Raw genomic sequence first — 27,380 nt, 5'->3', positions numbered from 1 at the left:
GAGAGGGATTCTATACATGGATGATTGATTTGTGCCTTACTCGCCCTCTTCTTCCTTGGGTGAGTGTCAATTGAACCAAGTGGCCTCCCCCTCTTCCTTTGGGGAGCCACGACCTCAACCACACCTCCACTAAGTGCAGTTGCATTGCCTCTATCTGCAGCACCGTGCCCCTTGTTGGGGACTTCTAACCTTGCAGGCACATTTGCAGCTGGTATATGTGATCTTGTCACTTTTGCAATATCAGTAAACGTATCAGACATCGAATCTGCTACGTTCTGAAGATCGATTATTCTTTTCACTTCACTTTCACATTGTGAAGTACGGGAATCAAAATGAGACAAAGTGGGGACAAACAACGACAATTCCTGTCGTTCCCTTAGAAAATCCTTTTTCCTATCTCCCCCTAACGACCGGAAGACTGTCTCATCAAAGTAACAATCCGCAAATGTAGCGGTAGAGAGATCGCCTGTCAAGGGTTCCAAATAGCGGATAATTGTTGGGGATTCGTATCCAACATAAATACTTAATCATCTCTGATGACCCATTTTGATGCGCTGTGGGGGCGCAATTGGCACATATACTGTGCAACCAAATATGCGTAAGTGTGAAATGTCAGACCATATCCAGTTACCAACTGGTACGCAAAAAATGGTTGGCTAGCAGTGGGTTTGAAACGAATAAGTAAAGCTGCGTGCAATATTGCATAACCCCATGCAGATATAGGCAGGTTGGTGCGCATAACCAATGCCCTAGCCACCATTTGTAGCCTTTTAATGGTGGCTTCTGCGAGACCATTTTGTGTATGCAGATGGGGTATAGGATGCTCTACATTGATCCCGATACACATGCAATAATCATCAAATGCTTTTGATGTAAACTCTAGTGTTATCAAGCCTTATAGACTTGATAAGGTGATCAGGGTGGTGAGCCCTTAAAAGTATAATTTGTACTAGGAGTTTTGCAAATGCAGCATTTCTTGTGGACAATAAAACGACATGTGACCAGCTTGTCGAAGTATCCACCAGAACCATAGAGTACTTGAATGGTCCTCATTCTGGATGGATAGGTCCACAGATATCTCCTTGTATCCTTTGTAAGAATGGAATGTTTCGTTTTATATCTTTAGCATGGGAATGTCTCGATACTGTTTTTGCTAAAGAGCAGGCTTTATAAAATGAGTGATTTGCCTTTGAAATAGTCAATGAGGGATAATGGGAGGGAGGTAGTGCTTCTGGTAATTCAGAAGGCAATGACTGCATTTGAGCAGTACTAGGACCGACACCTTGCAGTGTGACGGATTTTTATCCCATTTTATTTTTCACTCGAAAGAAGGGATGTCTATGTGAGTTCTTTAAAATACGGATAATCATGTCACGACCGGGGTGCCCTAGGTGGTCGTGCCAAAGCCTGTATGAGTCAGTGTCCCACATTTCATTATTGGTGACAGTATAGGATTCAATGATCCGAATCATAGTGAGGTACAGTCCACTAAATTGACTCATAAGTTTCTCTAAAATGTGTTTCCTTCCACATTCATTAGAGTTAATATCAAGGTATTCAGTTCCATTCTCACAGTGTGTTTCTACTGGATAACCGTTGGCACAAATAGCTTTGAAACTTAACAAGGTTCGATTAGCTCTTGGTGCATATAGAGCCTCTGTGACTTGAAATGTTGTGCCATTAGGCAGCAAATATTTGGCAGTTCCTCGCCCTTTTATTACTTGTGATGATCCAATCATCGTAGTCACAGAGGAATTATAGGCTATTAATTCAATGAATAATTGCCTATTTCTTAATATTGTGTGGGTAGTCCCACTATCAACTAAGCACTCAAGTTCTCCTCCATTCATTCCTACAAATAAATGGGAGTTATTTAGAAAATATAACTCATATTCTTTAGAGTATTTCTATTTGTGTAGAATGGTATTCTTTTCATTCTAATAATTTTTCCTTCTTCTAGACGTATTGCATTACATCTTTATAGTGCTATTTCGAACCATGTAAATATGTGTATAGTAAATAAATTTGAATAAATTCAGTGCTTTAGAATAAAATTTGAAATTTATTAATAAGCCAACGATAATCAAATCAAGGTCTTGTTCAAAAATCTTATTCATCAATCCATGATTGAAAATAAACTTTAAGACCAAGCAATAGTCTAATTAAAAATGAGGCATTATGCCTTCACAACTGTCTTTGGAAAATAAATAGAGAAAGCAGATCGGTCAAAATCTAGTCCATCCATTGACTGAGCAAGTTCCTTGTTGCCATTGAAGTCTGCAATTGTGAAGTTGACATCTGGGTCATGGCCTCCTTTTTCCATATAGTGAGCCTCTTGTTCTTTAGGCTCCTTATACCTCTTGTAAGTGGCTGTAACTATGTGGCTTGCTTGGCAGTTCTTGTACCAATGTCCAATGACTCCACACCTATAGCATGGTTCATTGCCAACTTTTTCCTGTTTGACTGAAGGGTTCTTAGGTGCCTTGTGGACCTTGTTTCCATGACTACTAGGGCTAGTACCACCATCTCTGCACCATACATTGGGAGGGCCTCCACGGCCCATACCACGACCCCTATGTCCCTTGCCACATGTTGCCACGTGGGTAGGGATCAGCATGTCTAACCCCCTTTGCATTGGGGTTCTTTCCACCTTTCACTTTGCCATAATTAGTCTCGGGAATTTTCTTTGTCCCAATGGGCCTGGCATTATTGCTCAAAAGAACCTCATCATGCCTCTCGGCCACTTGCAGTAGGTTGATCAGCTTATTGTAGGTTGTGATTCTTTTGTTGTCATACTCCAACTTATACTGGTTCGCTAGTATAATTGCTGAAGTAGCTAGGAAAAATGGAAAGAGTCATCTGGATCATATCATTTTCTGTGAGTTTCCTTCCACAGAAATTGAGACATGCCTTGAGGCTCAACATGTCTTTGTTAAAGCCATTAACCCTTTTTGCAGTCAAGTAAGCGGATTTCATTCCACTGAACGGTCAGTTCTGGGAGTAAAGTTTCATAAATATTCCCAAAACGTCCCCTAAGGGCATTCCACAGTTCTTTGGGTGTCTTCAGTTGTAGGTATTCCCAGCGTAGGCTAATATCAATATGCCGCCTCAGAAATATTAAGGTATTTGCTTTCACCTTATTAGATAGTTCATCATCTTTGGGGTCGGTAATAGTGGCAGTGTAGTCTTTTGCCACAAAGGCAGTTTCTACATCAGAAACCAACTTCTGAGTCTAAGATGTCAAATTCAGGTTGAGTTGGATCAGCCATCTACATAAATAAGAGGGAAGATATAAATTACGCAGTCATAAAGACATCCACGTGAATTATTTTCCAAACATATGAATTAGATTTCAAGACCAAGATTCGTAATGGTCACATTTTTTTTTTTTCTGATGCTATGTGAAAATACTTTATCACAGTAAGTATGTGTGTGTGTGTGTGTGTGTGTGTGTGTGTGTAATGCGCATGAATTTTCATTATCATGGCAAAGCGGATTGTATATGTTGCATTCTAAAAATAACCATAGCACATTTAAACATAGCATATATAAAAATAAACTACATGGCATGCTCAAATTTCACAAATATACAACAAATTATATAATGCACATAATAATTAGCAATAATATATCATGAGTAAAATGAAATATAAACAATAGCATAATACAAAACATGCGTAGACATAATTTATATAAGCGTAAATAATAAAAAAAATATGCTTAAAATTTCATAATAAAGCATAAATAAAATATATAATCATGCTTAAAAATAATCAAATAAAACATAAATAACAAGGCATGCTTGAAATGATCAAAATTATCTAACTAAACATGCTCAATAATATAATAAAAGCATAAACAAGAAAGTATAAAGCATGCTTAAAAATAGAAAATATAAATAAAATTCACCTGCTTGGTTAAAATCATAAAATAAAATAAAGAAAACATACTTGATTTCAAAAAAATAAAACGATCCTATCGCACGCTCGTGTTGATGCAGGCGTGCGTAGTAATGTTTTTTTTTTTCAGTCTGGGCCGGGTCTGTTCTTTGGGCCGAGTTTCTTTTTCTTTCTGTTTTTGTTTTTTTCCTCTGGGCCTTTTGTTTTGTTTTTTTTTTGTTGGACCGGGTCCCTACTCTTTTTTTTTTTTTGGGCCGCAGGGCCTGCTCTCTTTTCTTTCTTCTTCTCCTTCACGTCTTTTCCTTCTTTCTTTTCTCTGTTTCTTCCTTCTGGTTCTTTGACAAAAGTGGGCGGAGGCTGGGCTGCGGTGTTGCTGTGCGTGTGGGCTGGCAGCAGAAGGGACAGAAACGCTAGGGAGCGTGCAGAGGGATGAGGCGCTGAGCTGCAGATCCTATTGCTGCCGGTGATGTGGGGGCGCTGGGCAGCTTGTTGCAGGTGGCTTGCAGGTCGTGCGCAGTGGAGGAGGCCGTTGGATTGGGCTGCTACGTCGTCAGCGATCTGGGTGCTGCGACGGTGGGGAACTGACACAATGATGTGGGTCTGCTATGATCAGTGATGCAGGCTGCTGCAGGGATTGCGATGGACTGATGAGGCCAGTTGTGGGGGCTTTGTGGTCGGATTTTTTTTTTTTTTAAGGATTGGAGGCAGAAAAAAAAAATCTCTAGGGTTTTGGAGTTTTTTTTTTTTTCTCGAAAATGACTTTTTTTCCTCTTGGCTATTTGCTCTAAGCGTGCTGATAACGTGTAAAAGTAAATTGACAATTGGAATTGGTCTACTCATTTCATTTCATATCCCCTTTATATAGGGAGAGAATTACAACGGAAATATCAATTACAATGATGACATTAACTACTGATTGATCCTTGATCCATGCTGATTGATGGTGATTGCTAATTACTTGATTCCCTCTCCGTCAATCACTTTGACGAAGGCACATAATGTGTTTTTCCTTTAACACTCTTCTTTTTCTTTATTTTTTTTAACCCATTCTTTTTAATTTTTGGTAAATTACACCAGACAAACTTCATGTATGAGTTGAATTTTAAAAAATTTAATTAAATGATAAAGGTGAAGATGTTCAGAAAATTTTTAGGAGATAATTATGATAAGCAGTACAATATCCGAAGAAGTTATAGAGCAATTGTTCTTTATTTGAAGTTATAAAGAATTCGTGCTGATAATAATTTATAGATTATCTGAAAGGTGAAATATAAATACAAACAGTTTTAGTTGTGAATTTTTTTTTTTTTTTTTTTTTTTATAAATGAGGTTTAAAGGATCTAAAAAAAGACAAAATTGTTGTAGGGAATCAGAAATTGAGAGGAATTTGCTGTGTATTCTCATTGATAATAGGGGCCTCTTTATATAGAGGATTACAATGCATAGAATCTCAATCATACAAGGAAAGTAATTCTGCATTGATTAGGATTCTAGATCCTTCTAATTAAATCATATTACCACTAGGTCAAGTAACCTAGAGTTTGGGCTAAACACAAATTAGGTTTTCCTTGAACACTCCCCCTTGTGTTGCCCAAACGCGATGCTTCTCTCATTGCCTCATTAAAAACCTTGTCGAGTAACAAAAACCCAGTGGGACAAAAATAACCTCGGTCGAAGGGGAAAAAGAGCACAACACACCCTTCACTATTCGAGACGAACATGTAGACATCTCCCCCTGATGTCTGCACCTCCCCCTGATGACTACGATCATGGGAGTTCAGATAATTTCCGCAAGCCAATTCTTGCCGCATGTTTCTCGAACGTGGATTTGGGCAATGACATAGTAAACAAGTCTGCCTCACTATCCTCAGATTGAACCTAGTTCACTTTGATCTCGAGGAGTGTCTGTTGTTGCTGATTATGCTTGGTTTTGTCGCTTTTGATGTAGCCTTGCCTCATTTATTCAAAACAAGCAGCATTATCCTAAATGCTCGTAGGCTCATCTGTGGTAGACTTCAAACCACAATTGTTCGAACATGCGTAGCAATGATTTCTGCATTGTTCAAAGATATAGCGACTAGGGTCTATTCTGTAGACCTCCAAGATGTCACGGTCTTTTCCCATGGTGAACACTTAACCGGATTGGGAATGACCTTTGTGTGGGTCAGAGAGATACCCAACATCAGCAAAACCTTCCAAAACACATGTCGTTTTGGGATGGGGATAATTGACGCAGGCCAGTGTTGGCGGCGTTCCTGGTGTGTGATGGGTCCGAATCCATCATCTCTTTGTAGGGATAAAACAAGCCCATATCACTCATACATCTCAAGTATCGAAAGATATCTTTTACACCAATCCAATGGCGTTGCGTTGGCGCAGAGCTATATCTAGCTAACAAGTTCACAACATATGAGATGTCCGGTCTTATGCATTGGGATAAGTACAATAATGCGCCTATTGTACTAAGTAAGGCACTTCTGCCTCTAGCACATCTTCGTCATCATCCTTTCGACGAAGAGGATCTTTTTCAGGATCAAGACTACGAACGATCATGGGGGTGCTTGAAGGCTTGACCTTGTCAAAATGCCTAAGCATCTATCGACACGATGCTCAAGTTCTAAACGGAGACATAATCGTGTTCTCGCAAAATCCTTCATCTCAAAACTCGGATTTCAAGTGTTCAGCGGTTTCCCTTAACTCTTTAGGGGCTTCTAATGAAGATCATGTCCAACATGAACCGCGATAGAGTCCGAAACTTGTTATAGAAACGCGTGGGCATATCCCTTCCCAATCAAGTAGTCACTTTAGTGAGCGTTTCAACCTCTTTGTAAACGCACTCCATGGTTTAGAACCACTTGACTTGGGTAAATGAAGTTCACCATGAACCTTCATGTATATTCCGTATCTAGATCCCTATAGAGATACGTAGTGACCACATTTGTAAGCTGCATGTTCAGTTATCTGGAAACTACCAAACTGACAGGGTAGTGGAGTGCAATGACATCCATTACGGGAAAATATGTCTCATCGTAGTCAATTCCAGGGCGTTTTGTGAGAAGCCTTACGCCATAAGGCGAGATTACCATCTCTTTTTCTCACTACGCTTTCTAACAAAGACCCATTAGTCAACAGGTTTTATGTTAGGAGGTGTTGGCATCTCTAGCTCGAAAACCTTCCTCTTCATTAGAGAATCCATCTTAACCTGGATCGCATCTTTCCATTTAGGCCAAAACTCTCTACGTTGGCATTCATTCATCAACGGAGCATGGTTCGATATCATTTGACTCAACAAACTCATGCGCAACGAAATACGCAACTACTTCATCAATTATGATGGAGTTTCTATCCCACGTCTCATGTACACTAGTGTAAGTTTCATAGAGCTCTATATTCTCAGGAATAGGTTTTGACGGTGAGGCGTCCCCCAACGATAACCATAACCTGGAAGATTCTCATGAGGCGGATTTTGAGTGTCGATGATAAAAGGATTGGAGTGTGCCAAAGTATCCTTCGAACCCACGGGCCTCTCCACGCATCCTAGCTGGGGCCATGGCCTGTAACGCCAGAGTGCCACTCTCTTTGGCATTAGCGCCATGCCTACCTCCGTGTAGGGTGGCGCTACGTCCTCTCGTAGGAACGTCCTTCCTTGCAGGCATGTTTGCAGCATATTTGTGTGATCTCGTCACTTTAATAGGGATCGAGATGAGACATAGTGGGGACAGACCACGACAATTCATGTCGTTCCTGTTGAACATCTGTGTTCTTATCTCCCCCGAACGACGGGAAGACTGTCTCATCAAAGTGACAACCCACAAATCTACCGGTAAAGAGATCGCCTTGCAAGGGCATTAAGTGGCGGACGATTGTTGGAGTTTCAAATCCAACGTAGTTGCCTATTCGTCTATAAGGACCCATCATAGAGCGCTGTTGCGGCGCGATTGGCACATAAATGGCTCACTCAAATGTGCGTAAGTACAAAAGACGTGTACCCAGTCACTAGCTGTAACGCAGAGGTACATTGAGTGGCGGTAGGTCATAGACGAATTAGCATAGCTGCATGCGATATTGCATCACCCCAAGTGGATGTAAGAAGATTGGTGCGCATTACCAATGTTCGGACTACCATCGTAGTCGTTTCCGCGAGACCAATTGGGTGTGTACATGGGAATGTGATGTCCAACATCAAGCCCATTGCAATATCCATCGAAAGTCTTTCGATGTAAACTCTCTAGCATAGTCAAATCCAATTGACCAAATAGGATGATTCGGGGAGTGAGCCCGTTGTCATATGATATGTGCAAGGAGTGTAGCGTAAGCAACATTTATAGGTGGACAATGGCACAACACGTGACTAGCGTGTTTGCGTGTCAACCAACATCATGAAATATGTAAGCGTCCGCAAGTTGGTTGAATCAATCCATAAAATCCCTACGGATTCTTTGTAAGAACAGAATGAGTATTGTTATATCCTTTGTATAGGACGGTCTCAGTCCTAGTTTCCCTAAGGAACGGGCTTTGTAAAACGAGCGAGAGGCCTTAGAAGCAACCATTGAGTATTTTGGTTAGACCTGAGAGTCTAAAACGCTATTTGAAGCAAGTTGGTGATTGCAGCATCACCTAGGGCGCCATCACCATGATGTGACGCCATCCATGGCGTCATGGATAGGGACTGCGCCAGCCCTAGGCTGGTGGTGGACGGAGGCGGTGCCCTAGGCAGCTGCATCGGTCACAATTAGTCCGGAAATCAACTTTTGATTCATGCTTCGTTTCGCTCGAGAGAAATGATGTCCATGTGAAGTCTTTTGTAGACGGATCATCATATCATGACTAGGATGATCTATCCTGTCGTGACAAAGCCAATATGTGTCTAAATCCAAGAGATCTTCTCTCATAACTTTATTGGATTAATAGCTCAAATAGTGACATAGAATCCACTAGAGAGACACATAAACTTCTCTAAGATGCGCCTTTATTCGCAATCATTAGAGGCAATGCAAAGGAACTCATTTCCATTCTCTACATGCATTGTCGCATGGAATTCGTTGGCTATTCATAGGGTACGATTTGCCCTAAGAGCGTAGAGAGTTTATGTGACAGCTGTAATCAAGGTGCCATTTGGCAAGTGGAACTTGGGCTATTCCATGTCCTTGAATTAATATTGATGGCCTAGCCATCGTAGTCACAAAGTCATAAGTTCATAATCGAAATTGAGTCATAATGAAAAGAACTCGAAATTTTATTCATAAGCCAACGAAGTACATCATTGTTTCTATGATCAAAGAAAATCTAATCCAATAAAAAGTAATATGGCAATCGCCTACATCTCTTGGAAAATAAAAAGACTTAATCAAAATCACCAATTTCTTGGTCTTGATCCTTTTAGTCTTCCACCCTTAGATCTAGATCGCCATCTTGATCTTCTTGTGCCATGTAATTTGCTTCCCTTGCTTCACGATACGTCTTGTATGCGTTTGCAACATTCTGGGGTGCGGTACATGTTTTGGCCCAATGTTCAGTTGATCCACATCGAAAACAAACATCATTATGGTCAGGTTCCCTTGATCGAGGCGCCATTGGGGCGCGATTTGGACGACCTATGCTTTTGGTGGCGTTACCACCATGGTCGGAGGCTCCGCCTCTTTCTCTCTTCACACGTTGACCTCCACGGTTCCGTGCACGCCTTTCTCGGCGATTTCCTTCCTCTTTAGGGCGAACATATGGACCAGAATGTCCAGAATTGTCCCTACTCTTAGGGTTTCGCTCCTTGCGTCCTCCATTGGAGGCGCGACTATGGTTAGACTCCGGAATAGACTTAGTTCCCACGGGTCTAGCATTATAGTTCTTCACAAGAATATTGTCGTGCTTTTCAGCTACGTTCATGGCGCCAATGAGCTCATGAAACCTTGTGATACCTCCTGCATTTACATCAATCCGATAATTCTTAGAAATCATCAGTGCAGAGACGGGGAAGGTAGAGAGAGTCTTCTCTATCAACATCGTATCAGTTATGGCTTGGCCACAAAACTCCATCAGAGACTTGATACGAAGAGCTTCCGAGTTATAATCAAGCACAGACTTGAAATCACAAAAGCGGAGGCTATGCCATCGCACTTCTAAATCAGGAAGCAGGGAGTCACGAACGTTGCCAAATCGCTGCTCAAGTTCTACCCATAGCTTTCTTGGGTCTTCCTCATTGAGGTATTCATTTTGGAGCGCGTCATTCATGTGCCTTGTCATGAGAATTATGGCTTTAGCTTGTTTTGCTTCAAAAGCAGTAGCTTGCTCAATGGAGAGCATGTTCTGACTAGGCTCTTGGATGGCTTCCAGAAGTCCATCAGCCTTAAGATGTTGCCGCACATCTCGGACCCACCTATGGTATCCCGCGCCAGTTGTCTCTAGTGGAACAAAGTTCAACTTGTTCAGGTAACTCATCCTGAAAAACAACATAAGATTAGGGTTAGTTTCGGAGCGAAAAAGGCTACCACGAAAAGCTATTAAATTTCTGAGCGTAGTCGCTTCCAAGAAATTAGGGATTTTTCTGAGCATAGTCGCTTCCAAGAAAATCCGGTTATAAGAGGGGTTTTGGATTAGATTGAAACGACAATGTATGTGGTCGATCGTTTTCTTCTCAACAAACTCTAAGTTTGGAGGACTCTACAAGCTCCAAACTTGGAGTGAGCACGAACCCCCACAGTTCGGCTATTGGTCTCCCCTATGAAGAAGAAATGGGGGTAGAAGAAGGGATGTTGGAAGTCCCCGAGAAAAGAAGAAGAAATTGAAAAAAAAACTTCAAAAACGGGAACTTTTAGAAAATTTACCTTAAAAGATGGTCGGAAAAGTCGTCGCGGAAAGTACTGTAGTTGCCGGAGTTACTGTAGCTGACCGGAAAAGTGGCCGAAAAGTCGCCGGAAGTTGGCCGGAAAAGTTGCCGGCGGTGGTTGACCGGTGGGTTGACCGGCGTTGACCAGATTGCTGACGTGGCTCGCTGACTGGAGGCTGACGTGGCTGCTGACTGACGCTGACGTGGATGCTGGCGTGGCAGATGACGCAAGGATGACGTCAAATGGGTCCGGCTGCTGGGCTTTAGCCTGCTGGGCCTCAGGCTGCGGCTTGGGCTCGGCTTCTGCTTCCTCCTCCTTTTTTTTTTTTTTTCTTTTCTTTCTGCCGGTTCGGTTTTAGCCTTTTCTGGTGGCCGGTTCGGATGGTTCTAGGCCGGTTCCGATGGAGAAATTTCCGGTTCCGGGTTTCTGGGGTGGAGATGCTGCAGGGGGTCGAGTATGGCTGCAGGAGGTGGTGAGGAAGGCTTTGAACCGGGCAGGAGAACTTTTGCTACTTCTGGTGGCCGGTTCGGTGGTTTGCCGGCCGGTTCTGGGGGTGGGGCCGCTGGTTCTGGACTGCTGGAGTTGAGATCTTCAAGGTGGGCGGCGGTGGTTTCTGGGATTTGAAGGCTACGAATTTAGGGCTTCAGGGTTAGGGCTTCGTGCTGATAACGTGTTGTAGGGAATCAGAAATTGAGAGGAATTTGCTGTGTATTCTCATTGATAATAGGGGCCTCTTTATATAGAGGATTACAATGCATAGAATCTCAATCATACAAGGAAAGTAATTCTACATTGATTAGGATTCTAGATCCTTCTAATTAAATCCTATTACTACTAGGTCAAGTAACCTAGAGTTTGGGCTAAACACAAATTAGGTTTTCCTTGAACAAAAATAACATAAACTCAGCCCACGGCTGTTACAACTTTTCTATGTTACAAATTTTCTATATCTAAGAACTTCACACAAATCATCTAACAAAAAAACTAGTAATCTGTGAAGGAGAGACTGCTCAAAGTACATAACATCAATCTCAGCAGATATTTCATCTTGGTAATGCGTCAACAACCATCATATTATTTTGGATTAAATACTTGTTACTCCTCAAACTTTTCCCTGAAAAATAGTTTATTCCCTCGCCTTTCAAATTAAACTGGATAGTCCTTATTCTTTCTAATTCTCACACAACAGGTCCAAAACACGTCTAAAATGACTATTCTACCCCCAATATCCTTTTTCTTTATTTTTTCTCTCACTTTTTCTAATTTCTCTCTCTCTCTCTCTCTCTCTCTCTCTCTCTCTCTCTCTCTCTCTCTCTATCTCCAAGCTCGTATCCGACCTCAAGTTTATCCACTCGATCCACCGCACTCACTACCACTCTGCAGCGCTTGGTGGGCCCCCTCCACCCCTCATGGAAGCTCCGCCGCCACAATTCCATCTCCACCTCCGTCATCGTCCCCACTAAGCTTAGCCACCTCTCCTCCTCCTCATCCTCCACCACTCCCACCAATAAGCCCCACTAGAATTGCAGCTTCCCAACCTAAACCAGCTCCGTGACGCCACGCCATCAACCGCCGGAGCTCGACCTGGAGCTTCTGTCCCTCAAAAGATCGAGTCCTACACCTCCCTCAAGGACCTCCTCTTTCGTCACCGTCCAGTCCCCAATGCCCAACTTAACCACCAACTTCGGCTACGAGATCTCCAGCCCGTGTCCTCTACTTGCAGCCCACACTTGCTCCGCTGCCTCTAGCTCAAGTGCACCCCTGCCTCTCCATCATCACCCACTGCCTCCTCCTCTTTCTCTCCCATTTAATTCCCGGTCCCAGATTTAATGGCCTCCGACTGCGCCCCCGACGACTCCTACTGTCCTTCCCCGGCCCAAAACCCGACTCTGACTCCGACTCTTCCCCCGGCCCAGCTCCTCAACCTCTCCTTCAACCAAGACCATAGCTACTTCGCCGCCGGCATCGACCTCGGCTTCCACATCAACAACTGCGACCCCTTCCACGAGATCTTCCGCATCGACTTCGGCCCACACGGCGTCATCGGATTGGTCCAGATGCTCTTTCGCTGTAACATCCTCACCATCGTCGGCGACGGCCCCGACCTCCTCTACTCCCCAACAAGGTCATGATCTGGGACGACCACCAGTCCCGCTGCATCGGCAAGCTCTCCTTCCGCTCTGAGGTCAAAGCCGTCAAGCTCTGCCGCGCACACTACGTCAATAATGGCATCAGACGACAGTTTTGGACTGTCGTCTAATGAGGTTGGGTGCTGTTGTTAAAGCATGTGCCGTCTGATGGGGGTGGTCAGACAACAGCACAGAACTGTCGTCTGAAGAAAGATAGTACAAGAGCAGATGTCTAAATAACTGTTGTCTGAACACCATAAAAGACAATAGTAGAAAACCATTGCTGTTGTGCAAAGCAAATTAAGTCAACAGAAGATGAAGACTGGAGACTTGTGAGAACAAGTCAGAGGACATTTCTTTTAGAAAAAGTGTTATCTCTATGAATCTTCAACATCAAGAAATAGTTGTTAACTGTTGAGTCTATTTACACAAGACAATAGAAAATGAAGAAAGCATTGTCAGTTTATATTTAATACTACAGGTTTCTCTAAATAACTTATGTTTTTAATTATGGTGGAACAATGGTTCTCTTGTTGTGTTTTCTCTAGTTAGGCAATTGAAATCATTTGAAAAATATTGTACTTAGATTGTTCATACAACAGTTTTTGAATTCTATTTTATGATATTCCATTGTTAGACAGTTGTTAGACAACAGTTTGTATTTGGAATGAAATGGTACAGACCATTTGGATGTTTGTTTGTTAGACTGTTTTAACTGTTTTAACTATTTTGAAGAAAGTCACAATACATGCATTCTGCATATGGCATCTAACCAAAACCAATAGATCAACACAGCCAAAAACACATCCATTAATTAAACATCCAAAACCAATTCATTCTATAGATCATCATCCCAAGTTCCCAACATCAACATACAAACCCTGCCTAAACATAAAGGCCAAGAACATCAAGGCCAAAAACATAGTGTACTTGTCCACTTCCTTCTCTTGATAAACATCCTCTTCCTTCTTAGCAACAAGATATGTAAGAGTCGAACCCAACACCAAACTGACCATCAAGCTAACATCAACTCCGGCAGCCAAGGCTTTCATGAAGTCCTTGATGCCAGACCTTGCAATGGTACCAAGGTTGTTGACCAAATCTGAAAACAGTTAAAACACAAATAGAGCAAACTCATTATGTACCTCATCAAAAATATATCTAGTATCTTTGTTTCACCTTGTTATTTGGCACTATATAACTCAAATGTGATAGAACACTAGTCTGTTTTGCCAGTTAAGTTTAAAACAAAAAGGAGGGTGTAGAAAGGAAAGAAGAACCTTAATAAGCAGCTTCAATTAGTTCAGATTGCTTCTTCTAATATACACAGCTTGCTGGTCGCTATATTTTTTGGGCCTCATACTTATGAAATGAAATCATGGGATGAATACATAATGCAACTAAATGGGGCAGAAGAATGAATGAGATTACTTTGAATGAAAAGTAAGGCAACAAACAAACCTTTTAACACTTAAAGCTGCTCCACCTCTAGAATCTCCATCCAGATTTGTAAAAATAGCTATAGTAATCCCAATCTCTATATTAAATATATAGTATATACAATGTATACTTCTAAGAATATATACGATTGTAGCATATATGGTATAATCCGAAACATAATTGGAATTAGTTTTGTCTTTGAAACATAATTAGTTGGGTTATATGACACAGTAAACTAAATAAGAATCAGCTCTCTAATTTTTACCTCAATTATGGCAACAAAAGCAGCAGCCATAATTGCAAAAGTATCTCTAGCATTAAAATATGGCCGCCCTCATTGGAATGGATATGGAACCCTTACCCTGCATGTGGTGGAACAAAAATAAAATTAATGAATTAGAGTGTGGAGGGAATGTTTATAGAGTCTACAATACTCAAGCTAATTCCAGCTAATAACACTAGTTTTGATAAAGCAGAAACTCTCTCAGGCATTAAATCAAACAGGTTGCGGGCAAAAATGCAGAAGAACCCAACGACATAAAAAAAAAACCCCAAACAACAACAAAGATACCAAAATCAAAGCTATTTCCGTGGAAGAAATAGAGGATTACCTTGATTTCCAACAAAAACATCTTGTGAGGATTAGGGAAGCTGATGTTGTCCATGATTTGCTTGTTGAAGACTTGCGGAAGAAGAACCCTTCGGCTTTTCTATATTCTCGACTGCGAAGCGCTCGGAGTCCTGGAGCTAAATCGAGAGGTACCTTCAGCCAAACCTCTCTGCCTCATCGACTTTGGCGTCAGTTGATTGCTCTGCTTCAAATTCCACGACTTCTGAACCTCAGCTTCCTCAGCAGCAGTGGCGGACTTACCGTCGTCGTCGCTCCCCTCACTCTCTTTCTTGTAATTCTGCAGTGGCGGCCTAAATCCTTTAGGCATGCCTGTTCATCCCAGATCTGAAAGAAACCAGAGAGAGAGAGGCGACTAAGCCGTTAAGGAGGGAGAGAGAAAGAGATAAATAGAGATTAAAATTAAACCAATTGGTGGGAAATTTAAATGTTGGGCAAAATTTTGAGCGGGCTGAGTGAGAGTGCTGAGAGAGTGAGTGACTGAGTCATGTTGGTCAATGAATGAAGGTAGTTTGAAAAATTGAGTTTTCACCAAGTGTGGGAAGTACAACCTGCAGGGGAACATGCAGATACATTTTAATTCATAAAACTTAGACAACATAAAATTATAGGTAATAGTTTGAAACAAAGTCATACAACAGACACAGAACAACAGTTGTCTAAGCTATGTTAAATGGATAAACTTAATAATGGAATGCATTTCTTCTGTTACTTTTTCCATTCTTATTAATGGCAAGCAAGAAGGTCATTTTGCTCCTTCTAGGGGTGTTCGTCAGGGAGATCCTCTCTCTCCCTATATTTTTATTCTCTGCATAGAACCTCTTATTAGACATTTAAATCATGCTGCTTCTAACTCTAAGAACCATGTTGGCATTCTCTCCTTCCCTGCAATCTTATGTTTGCTGATGATTGTTTAATTTTTGCCAGAGCGTCCAACAAGGCAGCTCATAACATCTCCAGAATTCTCCTCCATTTCGCCCAAGCATCAGGGCAGAAGATCAACTTAGATAAGTCTTCTATTTTCTTTTCCTCTAAGATCTCTAATAGTACTAAATCTGATATTACAAGTATTTTGGGAATTCAACACAAGGTCACAATTGGTAAATATCTAGGGATCCATAATATTGTTTTCTGGAAAGACCCCTTGAATGCTAAAGAATTACTTTTGAAGATCTCAAATAAGCTCAGTGGTTGGAAAAAGGCCACCCTTTCTAGAGCGGGCAAGCTTACTTTATAAAATCTAATATTGCTGGAATGCCAAACCATGTTATGTCTTGCTTCAATTGCCCTCCAAAAGTTACTAAAGCCATTGATAAAGAAACTAGATCTTTCTTCTGGGGTAGGGATTGTCATTCCCCCCCAATTGCTTGGAAACAAATTTGTCTACCTAAATCCTTAGGTGGTCTTGGAATACGGCCAGCAGCTTCCTTCAATAAGGCTGCTTTGGCAAAATTAGGCTGGAAAGTGATCTCTGATCATGATAACTGGTGGGTGAATATTGTTCGTAGGAAATACTTGAGAAAACATGTTTTTTTTTCATGCAAAATAAGCAGGCTAACCATTCTATGGCCTGGAAAATATTCTTGATAATAGAGATCTTTTAATTCAAGGTATGCGCTGGATTGTTGGTAATGGTACTGACATCAAATTCTGGACTTTCAACTGGGCCTTTTCTTTTCCTTTGATCAATCTTATTTCGACTACTCATAGAATATCTATTGATATTGATGAGAATGTTAGTGATTATATTGTTAATGGTTGTTGGAATGTTAATAAACTTTCTGTTTTCCTTGATCATGATACAATTAACTCTGTTTTAAGTATTCCTCTTCCTGCTTTGGACTCTAGGGATGAATTTGTTTGGGGGCCGACCTCCAGCGGTATTTTTTCTGTTAAATCAGGCACTTGGCTTCAATGTGATTCGGTTGTTCCCCATTCGAGGGTTAAAATTTTGAATGAAATCTGGAGACTTAACATTCCTCCTAAGGTCAAGATTTTCTCTTGGCTCTTAGCTAGGGGAAGATTGAAAACCAGGGCAAGACTTGCTCGTTATTCCACTAATTATGATTCCTTGTGTGCCCTTTGCAGCTCAGGGGATGAGGACTTAAACCACCTTTTCTTCTCCTGCCCCTTTGCTGCAAATGTTTGGCGCTCTGCTGGCATTACCAATATAGAATTCCAAAACTTTGAAGAATGGTTTCTTTCCTGGTTCAGGAAGGATTACCAAAAGTCTACTACTAAAAATCTTCTCCTTCTTTGCTGGAAAATTTGGGAGGCGAGGAATAACCTCATCTTCAGACATTCTCCCTCTCTTCCTAACATGGTGGTTCATGTTGCGGCATCCATTGGTGAGAATTACAGAAGGAATAACCCTTGCCGTTTCAAGGGTCATGCCCCTACCTCTCAAGTTATTCGCTGGCTTCCTCCTCCTGCTGGCTTCGCCAAGCTCAATTTCGATGGTTCTGTTGTCAACAATAAGAAAGCAGCTGCTGATTTTGTTATCAGAGATCATGATGGTTCCCCCCTTTTTGCTAGTGCGAGAGCTATTGGTCATGCTTCTGTCCCCATTGCTGAAGGAAGTGCTGTTCATGATGGTCTTTATCATGCCCTCCTCCTTAATTGTCGAAAGCTTTATGTTGAAGGTGACTCCAAGTTAATTATAGACTCTATCAACAAAAATTGTGCTCCTCCTTGGCGTCTTCGTACTCTTGTGAAAGACATCCTGAGTCTAGCTAGCAATTTCGAAGCTATATCCTTCTCTTATGTTCCCAGGTAAGCCAACTTCGTTGCTGATGTTGTTACAAATATGGGTCATAGATCTTCTACTCCTATCACTTGGTCAAAAAAGTTGTCGTTCTCTGCCTTGTCTGCTTTTAATTTTGATCAGTTCAGTTCTGGTTGTAGTAGGGGCTTTCAGTTGTAATTTTCTTTCCCTTCTCAAAAAAAAAAAAATCAGACAACATAAAATTAAAGGTAAATGTATGAAACAAAATCATACAACAGACACGCAACAACAGTTGTTTGAACTAAAATTAATCAAACAACATCAATCCTCATCCATTATCCGAACTAAAGTGGCATAACATCAGAGTAATAACTGTTGTCTGAAACTAGTTAGTTGGACAACAGCAATGTGTAATTCTGTCGTGCCTTTACGAAATTGGGACAATAGCACTTACCCTACAAGAAGTATTGTCTAATTCTATCATACATAATAGAACTACTCTTGCTGTCGTCTCAAAGAATCATAAGACAGTTAAAAATTTCACAGTTGTCTAAAGCATGTTGTCTGATGCCATTATTGGTGTAGTGGCATCGTCGTCGTTCTGGTCCAGAAGATCTTCGTCTACAATTTCGCCAATTTGAAGCTTCTCCAAGCCCAGCGCTGCCATCATTTTGGGAATTTATGGCGAAGAGAAGAAGCCAGAAAGAGATGGGAAATTATAGAGAATAGTGAGGAGGATGGACAAGATCGATCTGCGGAGAGGGGGAGAGAGAAAAGCAGAAAAAAAAAAAAAAAAAAAAAGAGAGAAAAATTAGAAAAAGAGAGAGAAAAAAATTAAAAAAAGGATCTTGGGGGTAGAATAGTCATTTTAGACCTGTTTTGGACATGTTGTGTGAGAATTAGAAAGAATAAGGACTATCCAGTTTGCTTTGAAAGATGAGGGACTAAACTGTTTTTCAGGAAAAAGTTTGAGGAGTAACAAGTATTTAATCCTATTATTTTTTACCAAAATATCTGGGTGATAATATAGTCAGAAAAACCAGCCTGAAGGTGACAACAATAATCAATCACAGTCTTCAAGTTAACTAATACCTCAAAGTCACATTCCACAACCACTTTATCCATGCCAATATCAGCCGCCAGTTTTAATCCAAGAATCATACCCCATGCATGCCTCAAAAATTTTGTCACTCCCTTACAAGGTCTCCACCAAATTCGAATGATATTATTGGCTCGAACCACCACATGACAATACTACGTGATAGTCTGGAACCATAAAATAATTACTCCCACCGGTCTATATGCCAATTTCAATTTCATACTCAATATCAAATTTTTACGTTCCCATACCTCAAGTTCTATGTTGTTAACAATTCATACCTTCTCTTTAAATAACTCTGTTATCCATTTAATTTGGAGTGCAAATGAACGAAAGGGAATAAAATATACTTGGTCAAATTTGGAAATTTGACAAATGACTAAACATGTAGTAATATTTAATATAATAAGCGGAACAAATTAGTGCACCAGATAACTGTTATTTTGGCGGATACGAATTTGGATTTCAATGATATACTGGATTATCGGATTAGGTCAAGTTGAACTTTATTTTTTACTAAACATCTTTGGCTTTAATAGGTCTATGTGCTTTAAATGCTCACCTCCCTTGGCGAAGGGATTGATTCATCGGACATGGAGTCTCGCAGCATACCTAGGATTGGATTGTCCCATCGGTGGTCTAGATCTTTTGGAGGGGAAGACATTGCTGTTTTTTGTTCGGCGATGATGGTTATCGATTATCCCGTGGCAGCTGCTTGGGACAAGGATGCAGAATTAGGTAACACCCTGTTGGTTAGTTTTAGGTTTCTCTTTATCTTGGTAGTTTTTTGGTTAGGTTCAATAAGTCCCTACTCCTTCGAGTTAAGGTTTGGCAGTTGTGTTCTGGTTGGTGTGCCATTATTGTGGCGTTACTTCTGGGAATTATATGTTTTAATTTCGGTGCTTTCTGGTTGTCAACATGAGGGTGGATTGCCTTTGCACGTGGTCTGGCGGTACTTGGACAACGTGTTAAAGAGGGTAAATTGGCTCGTTTTAATGTTAGTGGCGAGGTTGTATTGTTACTCTCGGGATTGGGTATCTTTCATTGTAGCTCGTGTTTTCGGGTGTAAAATTTGGTTAGGGGTTGGGCTCTTTTGGCTCACGGATGTTGCTATTAGCGACGGATCCATAACTACGGATCTTTGCAGGAATGTGTGTCGTGGTGTAGGACCACAACCGGTCATTCCAATGGGTTATAATCTTTTCAGTTATTAATGGATTTTATTTCTTCTCAAAAAAAAAAAATGCTCACCTCCCTCATGTGAAATTCAACCATTAATTTATTATATTTTTTCAACTGTTTGAATCCAACGATTGGCATTTAAAAGAGCATCAATTCTATGCTATTACAAAATTTGCCCAAGATTACAACCTTACCTTAATGAGGACATTAAATATACAAAAAAATCGAGAGAGGAAAAATTCAGTAGTGTCACAAAAGAGTTTTTCTATTAAAACTTCCAAATTTACTCACTTGACCTTATATGTTTTTTACACCTCCTATTAAATTTTCGAATACTGTTTACTCATTAAACTTCACTAAACTTCCTCAAATAACCTCACTCATCAAGATTGAGAACCAACCCTCTGATTAATTTTGGTGGAGAAGAGACCTAATCATAAGAGAGCAATATCATGTGATTTTGATTCATTTTTCTTCTCATGGTTGAAGATACAAATAAAAAGTAGAGTAACAGATTGTCATATCTCATGTTTAAGGATGTTTTGGTACAAATAAGGAGGTTTACTTAACTCTTTAAGTATTCTAAAAAATAAATTATAGATATACTAAGTATGAGAGGTTCAAATAATAAATTTGGAGGTCTGAGTAGAACTCAAACATAAGGTATTGAGTTTTAAAAATTAATAACAAGAAAATAACATGAACTATATATTATGCGGTTTTTATTATTATTTTACTTTTTTCTCTTTTAGCTGTGCAAAAAAAATGAAGATTAATCATTTTTTATTAATGTTAATTTCTGTTCTCTATTTTCTGTACCTCATGATTAATTATTAAAATTTTTTTTTAATTGCTAGTTTTTTTTTTTTTTGCAAATATAATGGATACGCTTAGATTTAGGTCATAATACAATTTATTTTGTTCTCCGTGACCAATAAGCATTCAACATGTATATCATACATTTTTATGTCACATGATCTTAATCATAGTTTTAATTCTTATTAATATATGAATGCTTTAATGAGTATGTAGTGAAATTGAAAAATGAAAATAGATAAGGAAAATAATAAAAAATGCAATCTAATATTATTGAATTGGAAAGTCTAACGAAAATAAATATAACATTTTTTTTGTATAATTATTGTCCTTAATAGTTATTTTATAGTAGGTTATATATATATATATATATATATATAAGTCATATAATAATTCATAATAGAGTGAGGTCAAGAGAGTAGATTTGGAGATTCTAATAGAAACACTCGTCACCAAGCCGAGAAGACTACTCAATAGAAGAAAATGACTCTTGTTTCCATTCACCATAGTAATCCACTCCGGTCCGATATCAACTTTACTATAATTATTTTTCATTGTTCTTGTTTTTACCTGTTCTTTTTCACTCTCAAGTCTCAACTTCTGTTTCTTGCTTTTGATTCCTTTAAGGGAGGTTCTATTCATACCTCCAAAATTAGTATTTAGACCTCCCCACTTAATAGACCTCCAACTTACTTTTACAAATAATCAATATACTATCTACACCTCCCTAATTTTTTCATAATACCCATCATCCAATAATATCAATAAAAACTTTTTTTTTCGAGTGTTCTATTCATATACCTCCAAAATCGGTCGTTAGACCTCCATCAATTTTTGAATATTTCACAATATTATTTTACTCTTGATATAACTAAACTGAAAAAAAAAAAATCAATTGATAGCTCTCTCCCTCTCCCTCCTCCCTTGCTTATTGTTGTATTTTGTAGGCATATGCATCTTTAGAGACCAAGAGCAGTTCATTTCTTTAACTTCTTAAGATTCCCTCGCTTCATATATTTTTTTTGAACAATACGCTCCAATGGATGAGTATGATATCACTACTACAAAAAGTTAATCACACAACGGAACACAAATCATCTGTTGTGTGTTGAAGTCATTTTTATCATACAACGGTGCTGATTATATTCTGTTGTGTGAATGCCAACAAAGTGATAACTTTTTTATCGGAACTACATTGCACAACGGAATTAAGCATGGTCCGTCGTCTGAGCCTTAAAAATTGAGCGGCAGATTTCCCTCCACTCTCGAGTCTTGGTTGCCTCTTGAAATCTGAAATTTCAGCTACTTGATACAACGGTGCTTAAGGTTTCCGTTGTGTGATTGAAAACTGGATGCCAAATTTTGAGGAAGCTTGCTTGAATGTCTTCCGCAAGGTAAACCTAGTGCAAGTTGTAGAAATTAGACAAAAGAAGTTATACTTTTCTGTTGTGTGAAGTTGGAATATAGGCGGCAACATTTTAAGCCAAAATGCTATGGGCGCGGTATATTTCCCTCCATGTGTTTGGCATTTTGATTTTTGTAGTGCACTCTTACAACAGTTTGTTAGGTTTGTGTTGTGTGAGTCACTTTAGAATTTATTTGAAGTTTAATTAAACCTCCCACACTCTTGAAACTCTCTCGACAAAACGAACTGAAACTCCCCTCTCAGACACACTCACACACCCTAAATCTCAGTCCGCTCTCAATCCTCTCTCACAAACCCTAAGTCTATTTGGATCTCTCTCACCATCCTCTCTCCCTATCTTTGTGCGAAACCCCTATCTCTCGTGAAAGCTCTCTCAATCTCGATCTGCAAGTCTGCAACCATGGCCGAAGCTCAAGAATCCGATCAAAAGAGTGAAGAAGAAGAAGAAGAAGAAGAGGAACACTATGGAAGCCGAAGCTCAAGAATCGAGCCCCCAAAACGACGCCATCATCACCTCCTTCTGCGAGATCACCTCCGCCTCCAAACAAGAAGCCCTCTTCTTCCTCGAATTCCACAATTACGACCTCGAAGCCCTCTTGTAGTCTTGGACAACGAAAAAGCCGCCGCCGTCACCGTCACCAACCCGGTCCAGCCCTCCCACTCGCTCTCGCCGTCTCCGTCACACTCGCCCGAGTACTCGCCCTCCCAATCGCCCACGCGCTCTCGCAGACGAAGCTAAACTCAACCACGACGACATCGCCAATGCTATTAAGAGTCTCACCGGTCACAGATACGTTGACTCTCAGGTACTTCAACTTCCCTAACCTCCTAATCTCATGCTTCAACACGAATAGTTTGATTTTCTTCAACAGAGATTTCAACTTGTTTATGTTCAATTTCTGGTGTGGCTTTAACTTCGCTACTGGATTCACACACTTGTTAGAATTAGGCACATAGACAATGCGGGAAGAAATTTGGCTATAGATTAATCCAATTTCCTATTCCTGGATTGTGTAATGGTGTGTTGATTACTTCTTGCTACTTGTTGATTTTGCAGGAGACGGGGGAATGGAATGAGATTGACAGCCAACTTTTTCAACACTGAGCTTCCTGGATTGTGTATTCGATCAAATTCCTCACTGAACTTTCTCTCTCTCTTTTTGTGGTCTTCTTGTTTGGATTGGTGTGCTTAGGGTTTGGTTGTTTGTATTGTAGGGTTTCAGGTGTGCCATTCGCTTGGTGGAGGAACCGGATCTGGTATGGGGACTCTGTTGATTTCGAAAATCAGGGAGGAATACCCTGACAGCTTGGGGTAATGAGAAGGAATTTGTTGAGGATGCTGCAAAGGAGTATGATGAGAGTACTATTAATTGTGCTTCAGAACTCGGGCTGCTGGTGAGTGTTAGTTTAGTAATAAAAAAATTATAAGAATCCTTTGTTTCTTAAACAATGTTGAGCAATTATTCGAATGGTAAAGGTGATGCACTGTATGATGCACTGTATTGATTGGATGGAGAAAGGTATGAATAGCCTGAGTACATTGATTTGGATGAGCTTGCCTGTTTTGATTTTCTTTCATTATATGAGATTTTAGTTTTTTTTGGCTATCAATCTGTTAATCTTTTAATGTATTCGTAGGTGTATATGACGCCTTGCAGAAGAAGTACCTGAAAACGCTTTTGTTCTGTGTGTGTGAAGAGGTTGAAGGGCCGATGATAGAGGAATACACATGTAAGGCTTACAGCAAACTACTTAATTCCATCTTTAAGATTCGATCAATTCTACAAGAGAAGAGGCAATTTGTTGTTAATACTACTTACTGTTCTCACTAACCGCTATAATTTAAATAAGTACTATTCCATTGACTCTGAGGAACCAGATTCCATGCTGGTTGAATTTAGTGTGTGAATAAAAATTTCTCTAATAACTGTTTTATGCTTGTTTAGAGATTTAATCTATTCATATTACTCTTGACCTGCAGTTTCATTCAGTTACTCAAATTCCGAGAGCCAGGAGGTTTCAATGAATATCAGTCGCTCTGGAAACAAGAAGCATGGTGGAACATTCAAGTGTGACTCCACAACAGAAATTACCCCCAACCAGATGAGGTGACTGGGGATGCACTGTATGATGTAAGTCATACAGCCACACTGACTTTCCTTAAACTAAAATGAAAGCACAACATTTGCATAGATTGGACACCTAAAGTTCGGTTTTTCAAGTTTAAAAATCATGGTTTCATATATGTGCAGGTTTCACCCGATTGTGTAAAGGCATATATGTTCATAGAGTCGCAAACACTGTGCTACTGTGCTGAGTGAGATGTAAAGAGTCATAACCTGTAGTGTAGATTAAGACTTAGTAGGTAATATCTGATCTAATATGCTCTTTACCCAACTGTTCTGGGAACATAGAAAGCTATTACCGGTCTTCGAGGATGACAACTATTTGGAATATGTTTGTGTTGGTATAAACTGTGATATCCTTTGATTAACGAATTGAAATTCTGATATATGTTTCTGCGAACTAGTTGTGTAATTTTGCAAGTAATCTCATCAGAACCATGAGCCTCTGATTATGGGGAAGTTGGTAAGCTTCCTTTATTTTTATTTTTATTTTTTTCCTATAGTTCTCTTCCTACTAATGTGAGAATTCTGAGTCACTTATATTGTCAGTATGGCTTCTCATAACCGCATATACTTCTAGGCATACGTTCCTAATAGCTCATTTTTCAGCTCTCACTTAGATAATCTTGTGGCCGGGGTATGAAATGAAATAGAAATACACTTTTACATTAAATGACTAGTTGGTGGTATTTTCTCCTGGTGGCTACTTTCATCAGATGATCCTTCAACCTTCAGCATACTACTTACAAATTCAGTTAATGAATGGTAAACACAAACTGTTCTTGAAGTCCTGCATATCCATATGTCCAGCATTGTATAATAGTCTCAACTCTCAACTGTTCTAATAAACATGTGTTTCCTGGCCACTTGAAGTTAAATTTATTTTTTATTTTTACATCATTATGTCTGCTTGTATCAAACGAGTAACCTGAGCAATCTGTATCAGGTTTGGAATGAACAATGGTGAGCTTAAGAAGACACAAACGCTCAAGCCTATCCCCTGGTAATGTTAATTGAATGTGCATACACCTTTCTGTCCAAAAAAATGTGCATATCCCTTTATTGTTGTGCCTTTTCGGCGGTTACCATGTCATGCTACTTGATAATGGATTCTAATTTCCTTTGTCTATTCTTTCTAGGTTTCTCAAGCCTCTAAACTTGGTGGGCTTTAGTTTCTCTGCATGATTGGACATTTACCATCCTTGAAGAAGTTATCTTTTGAACATATTTTTGTTTTATATGAGTTAAAAGAGTTGCGCTTATAAAATTGCAGGTCAAGAAGCTGCAAAGGGCTTGTCTAAGGAACCCTGTGAAGGTATGATGAGAGCCTGCAACATGTTCATTCTCCACAAATTTCTCTCAAATTGAAACCTAATTTCTCGAGTTATCTCAGATTGAAGTAGCATCTAAATATTCTACCGTTGATACACTAAAGCAGCAGTATCATTTTCTAAGGTGAGGCTTTCTATTTGCTAATGTAGTGTAGGGCCGGTTGTTTGTCATTTGTGTCAGGGTCTTAATATGTATGTTTGCTACTTAGTTGAGGAGTTGATGCTGTTTAAAACAACTATACCGTGTACTTTGAAGCTGCATTTTGTAACTCAATGGGAAGATCTGGATCCCCTAATTATACCAGTCTAAAGTTATCCTAGTTTCTGTAGTTGTGGTATTACTGAGAGCACTTTCTGTTGCACTCAAATACAATTATGAAACTTATCACCAGCATGTGACAGTAGGTAGTAATGTCTTTGATACAGCCTTATTGTCCTTCTTTCCCCAACGTATCAACATCATCTTAATTCGGCTTGTCTTTGATACCGCTTTGGCTATCTTCTTGCATCACATAAAGTTTCCTTTTCTTAAATACTGAACCTCTTTCATTCATGCCATGTTTTAGGAAAAGCATTTCCAGGTGATGCGGTCCTAGACACGAAAGAATCCCCCCTTGTGGTTTGTTTCGGGGAGATGCTAATTGATTTCGTCCCAACCACCAATGGACTTTCATTGGCCGAAGCACCTGCATTTAATTGATTTCGTCCCAACCACCAATGGACTATCATGCTCTTCTGTTGCAATATGTGCTAACTCGTGAAGCTTCACAATAAGCTTGGAGGTGATGCAAATGAGAGTATATATAGTGCACAGGATGCTTGATAAAATGGCACAAGAAGGTTTTGTTGAAGTGAAAAGATATTATATCAGCTTTTGATTCATGTGTAGCTAGCTAGGAATGTTTTCTTGTTTGGTACATTACCTAGTCACTTGAATGTATGGATGTTTGAAAAATGGTAATGGAATGATATGGATTTGAGTACTTTTTATGTGGTAATTACTGTCCAATATTTAGTCTTACAACACAATGCAAATCAATGTAGTTGTGTGAACTAACAACCAACAACAAAATAAACAAAGTTCTGTTGTGTGAGATTCATAACACACAACAGAAACCAAATAGAGTAGTTGTGTGAACTAACAACCAACAACAAAAGAAAACAAAGTTCTGTTGTGTGAGATTCATAACACACAACAGAAATGAAATCATCTCCGTTGTCTGAGTAATCAACAGACAAGGGATATAATTTCACTTCAGTTATGTGTTATTAATATCAGACAACAAAGAATGAGTAATATCTGTTGTGTGTTACATATCTCAGACAACAAATAATGAGTAATATCTGTTGTGTGTTATGAATCTCAGACAACAAAGAATGAGTTATATCTGTTGTGTGTTATGAATCTCACACAACAGTGAATTCTTTCTTCTGTTGTCTGAATGTACCGACACATCCTCGCGCATGCCATGCCAGGCACATGCTTGCGCATAATTCACACAACGGAAACAGATATTCTGTTGAGCAAAGCATTGTCACACAACGGTGAAATCACCGTTGTCTGATTTTTCAATCACACAACACTCGTTTAGACCACGGTTAGTTTGGTCATCACACAACAGAAAATCACCGTCGTCTGATGACCTTTTTGTAGTAGTGGATTTTAAGAGAAAGTGGTCTGTTGGTGTTTTGGTTAGAGAATATTGCGTATTTGAAATTGACTTGAGGAACTGCAAAGTAAGGAACTGGTTTGTTGAT

The 27,380-nt window shown here is 39.8% G+C and overlaps 1 protein-coding gene and 2 long non-coding RNA genes across 5 annotated transcripts; 2 read left to right on the top strand and 1 right to left on the bottom strand.

The window, feature by feature from the left end:
• Nucleotides 1–13,663: 13,663 nt before the first annotated feature.
• LOC121053050 lies at nucleotides 13,664–15,272 on the bottom strand. Of its 3 annotated transcripts, none has more exons than XR_005810585.1 (3): nucleotides 14,901–15,272; nucleotides 14,130–14,651; nucleotides 13,664–13,951 (listed from the first exon to the last, which is right to left on the bottom strand). It is a non-coding gene; the product is annotated as an uncharacterized LOC121053050 (long non-coding RNA). The 3 variants fall into 3 exon arrangements; XR_005810583.1 differs by having other exon boundaries at nucleotides 14,311–14,651; XR_005810584.1 differs by having other exon boundaries at nucleotides 14,555–14,651.
• A 1,965-nt stretch (nucleotides 15,273–17,237) lies between these two features.
• On the top strand, nucleotides 17,238–17,693 carry LOC112164312. The gene has a single exon (XM_024300528.1). It carries the CDS (start codon nucleotides 17,238–17,240, stop codon nucleotides 17,691–17,693), a length of 456 nt encoding a protein of 151 aa, XP_024156296.1.
• Nucleotides 17,694–23,666: 5,973 nt separating this feature from the next.
• Nucleotides 23,667–24,247, top strand: LOC112202673. The gene is made up of 3 exons (XR_002937515.2): nucleotides 23,667–23,685; nucleotides 23,804–23,896; nucleotides 24,147–24,247. It is a non-coding gene; the product is annotated as an uncharacterized LOC112202673 (long non-coding RNA).
• Nucleotides 24,248–27,380: the final 3,133 nt, after the last annotated feature.

This window comes from Rosa chinensis, chromosome 5 (assembly GCF_002994745.2).
Source record: "Rosa chinensis cultivar Old Blush chromosome 5, RchiOBHm-V2, whole genome shotgun sequence".
Classification (NCBI taxonomy): Eukaryota; Viridiplantae; Streptophyta; class Magnoliopsida; order Rosales; family Rosaceae; genus Rosa; species Rosa chinensis.
This window is presented reverse-complemented; position numbering and strand designations above follow the sequence as displayed.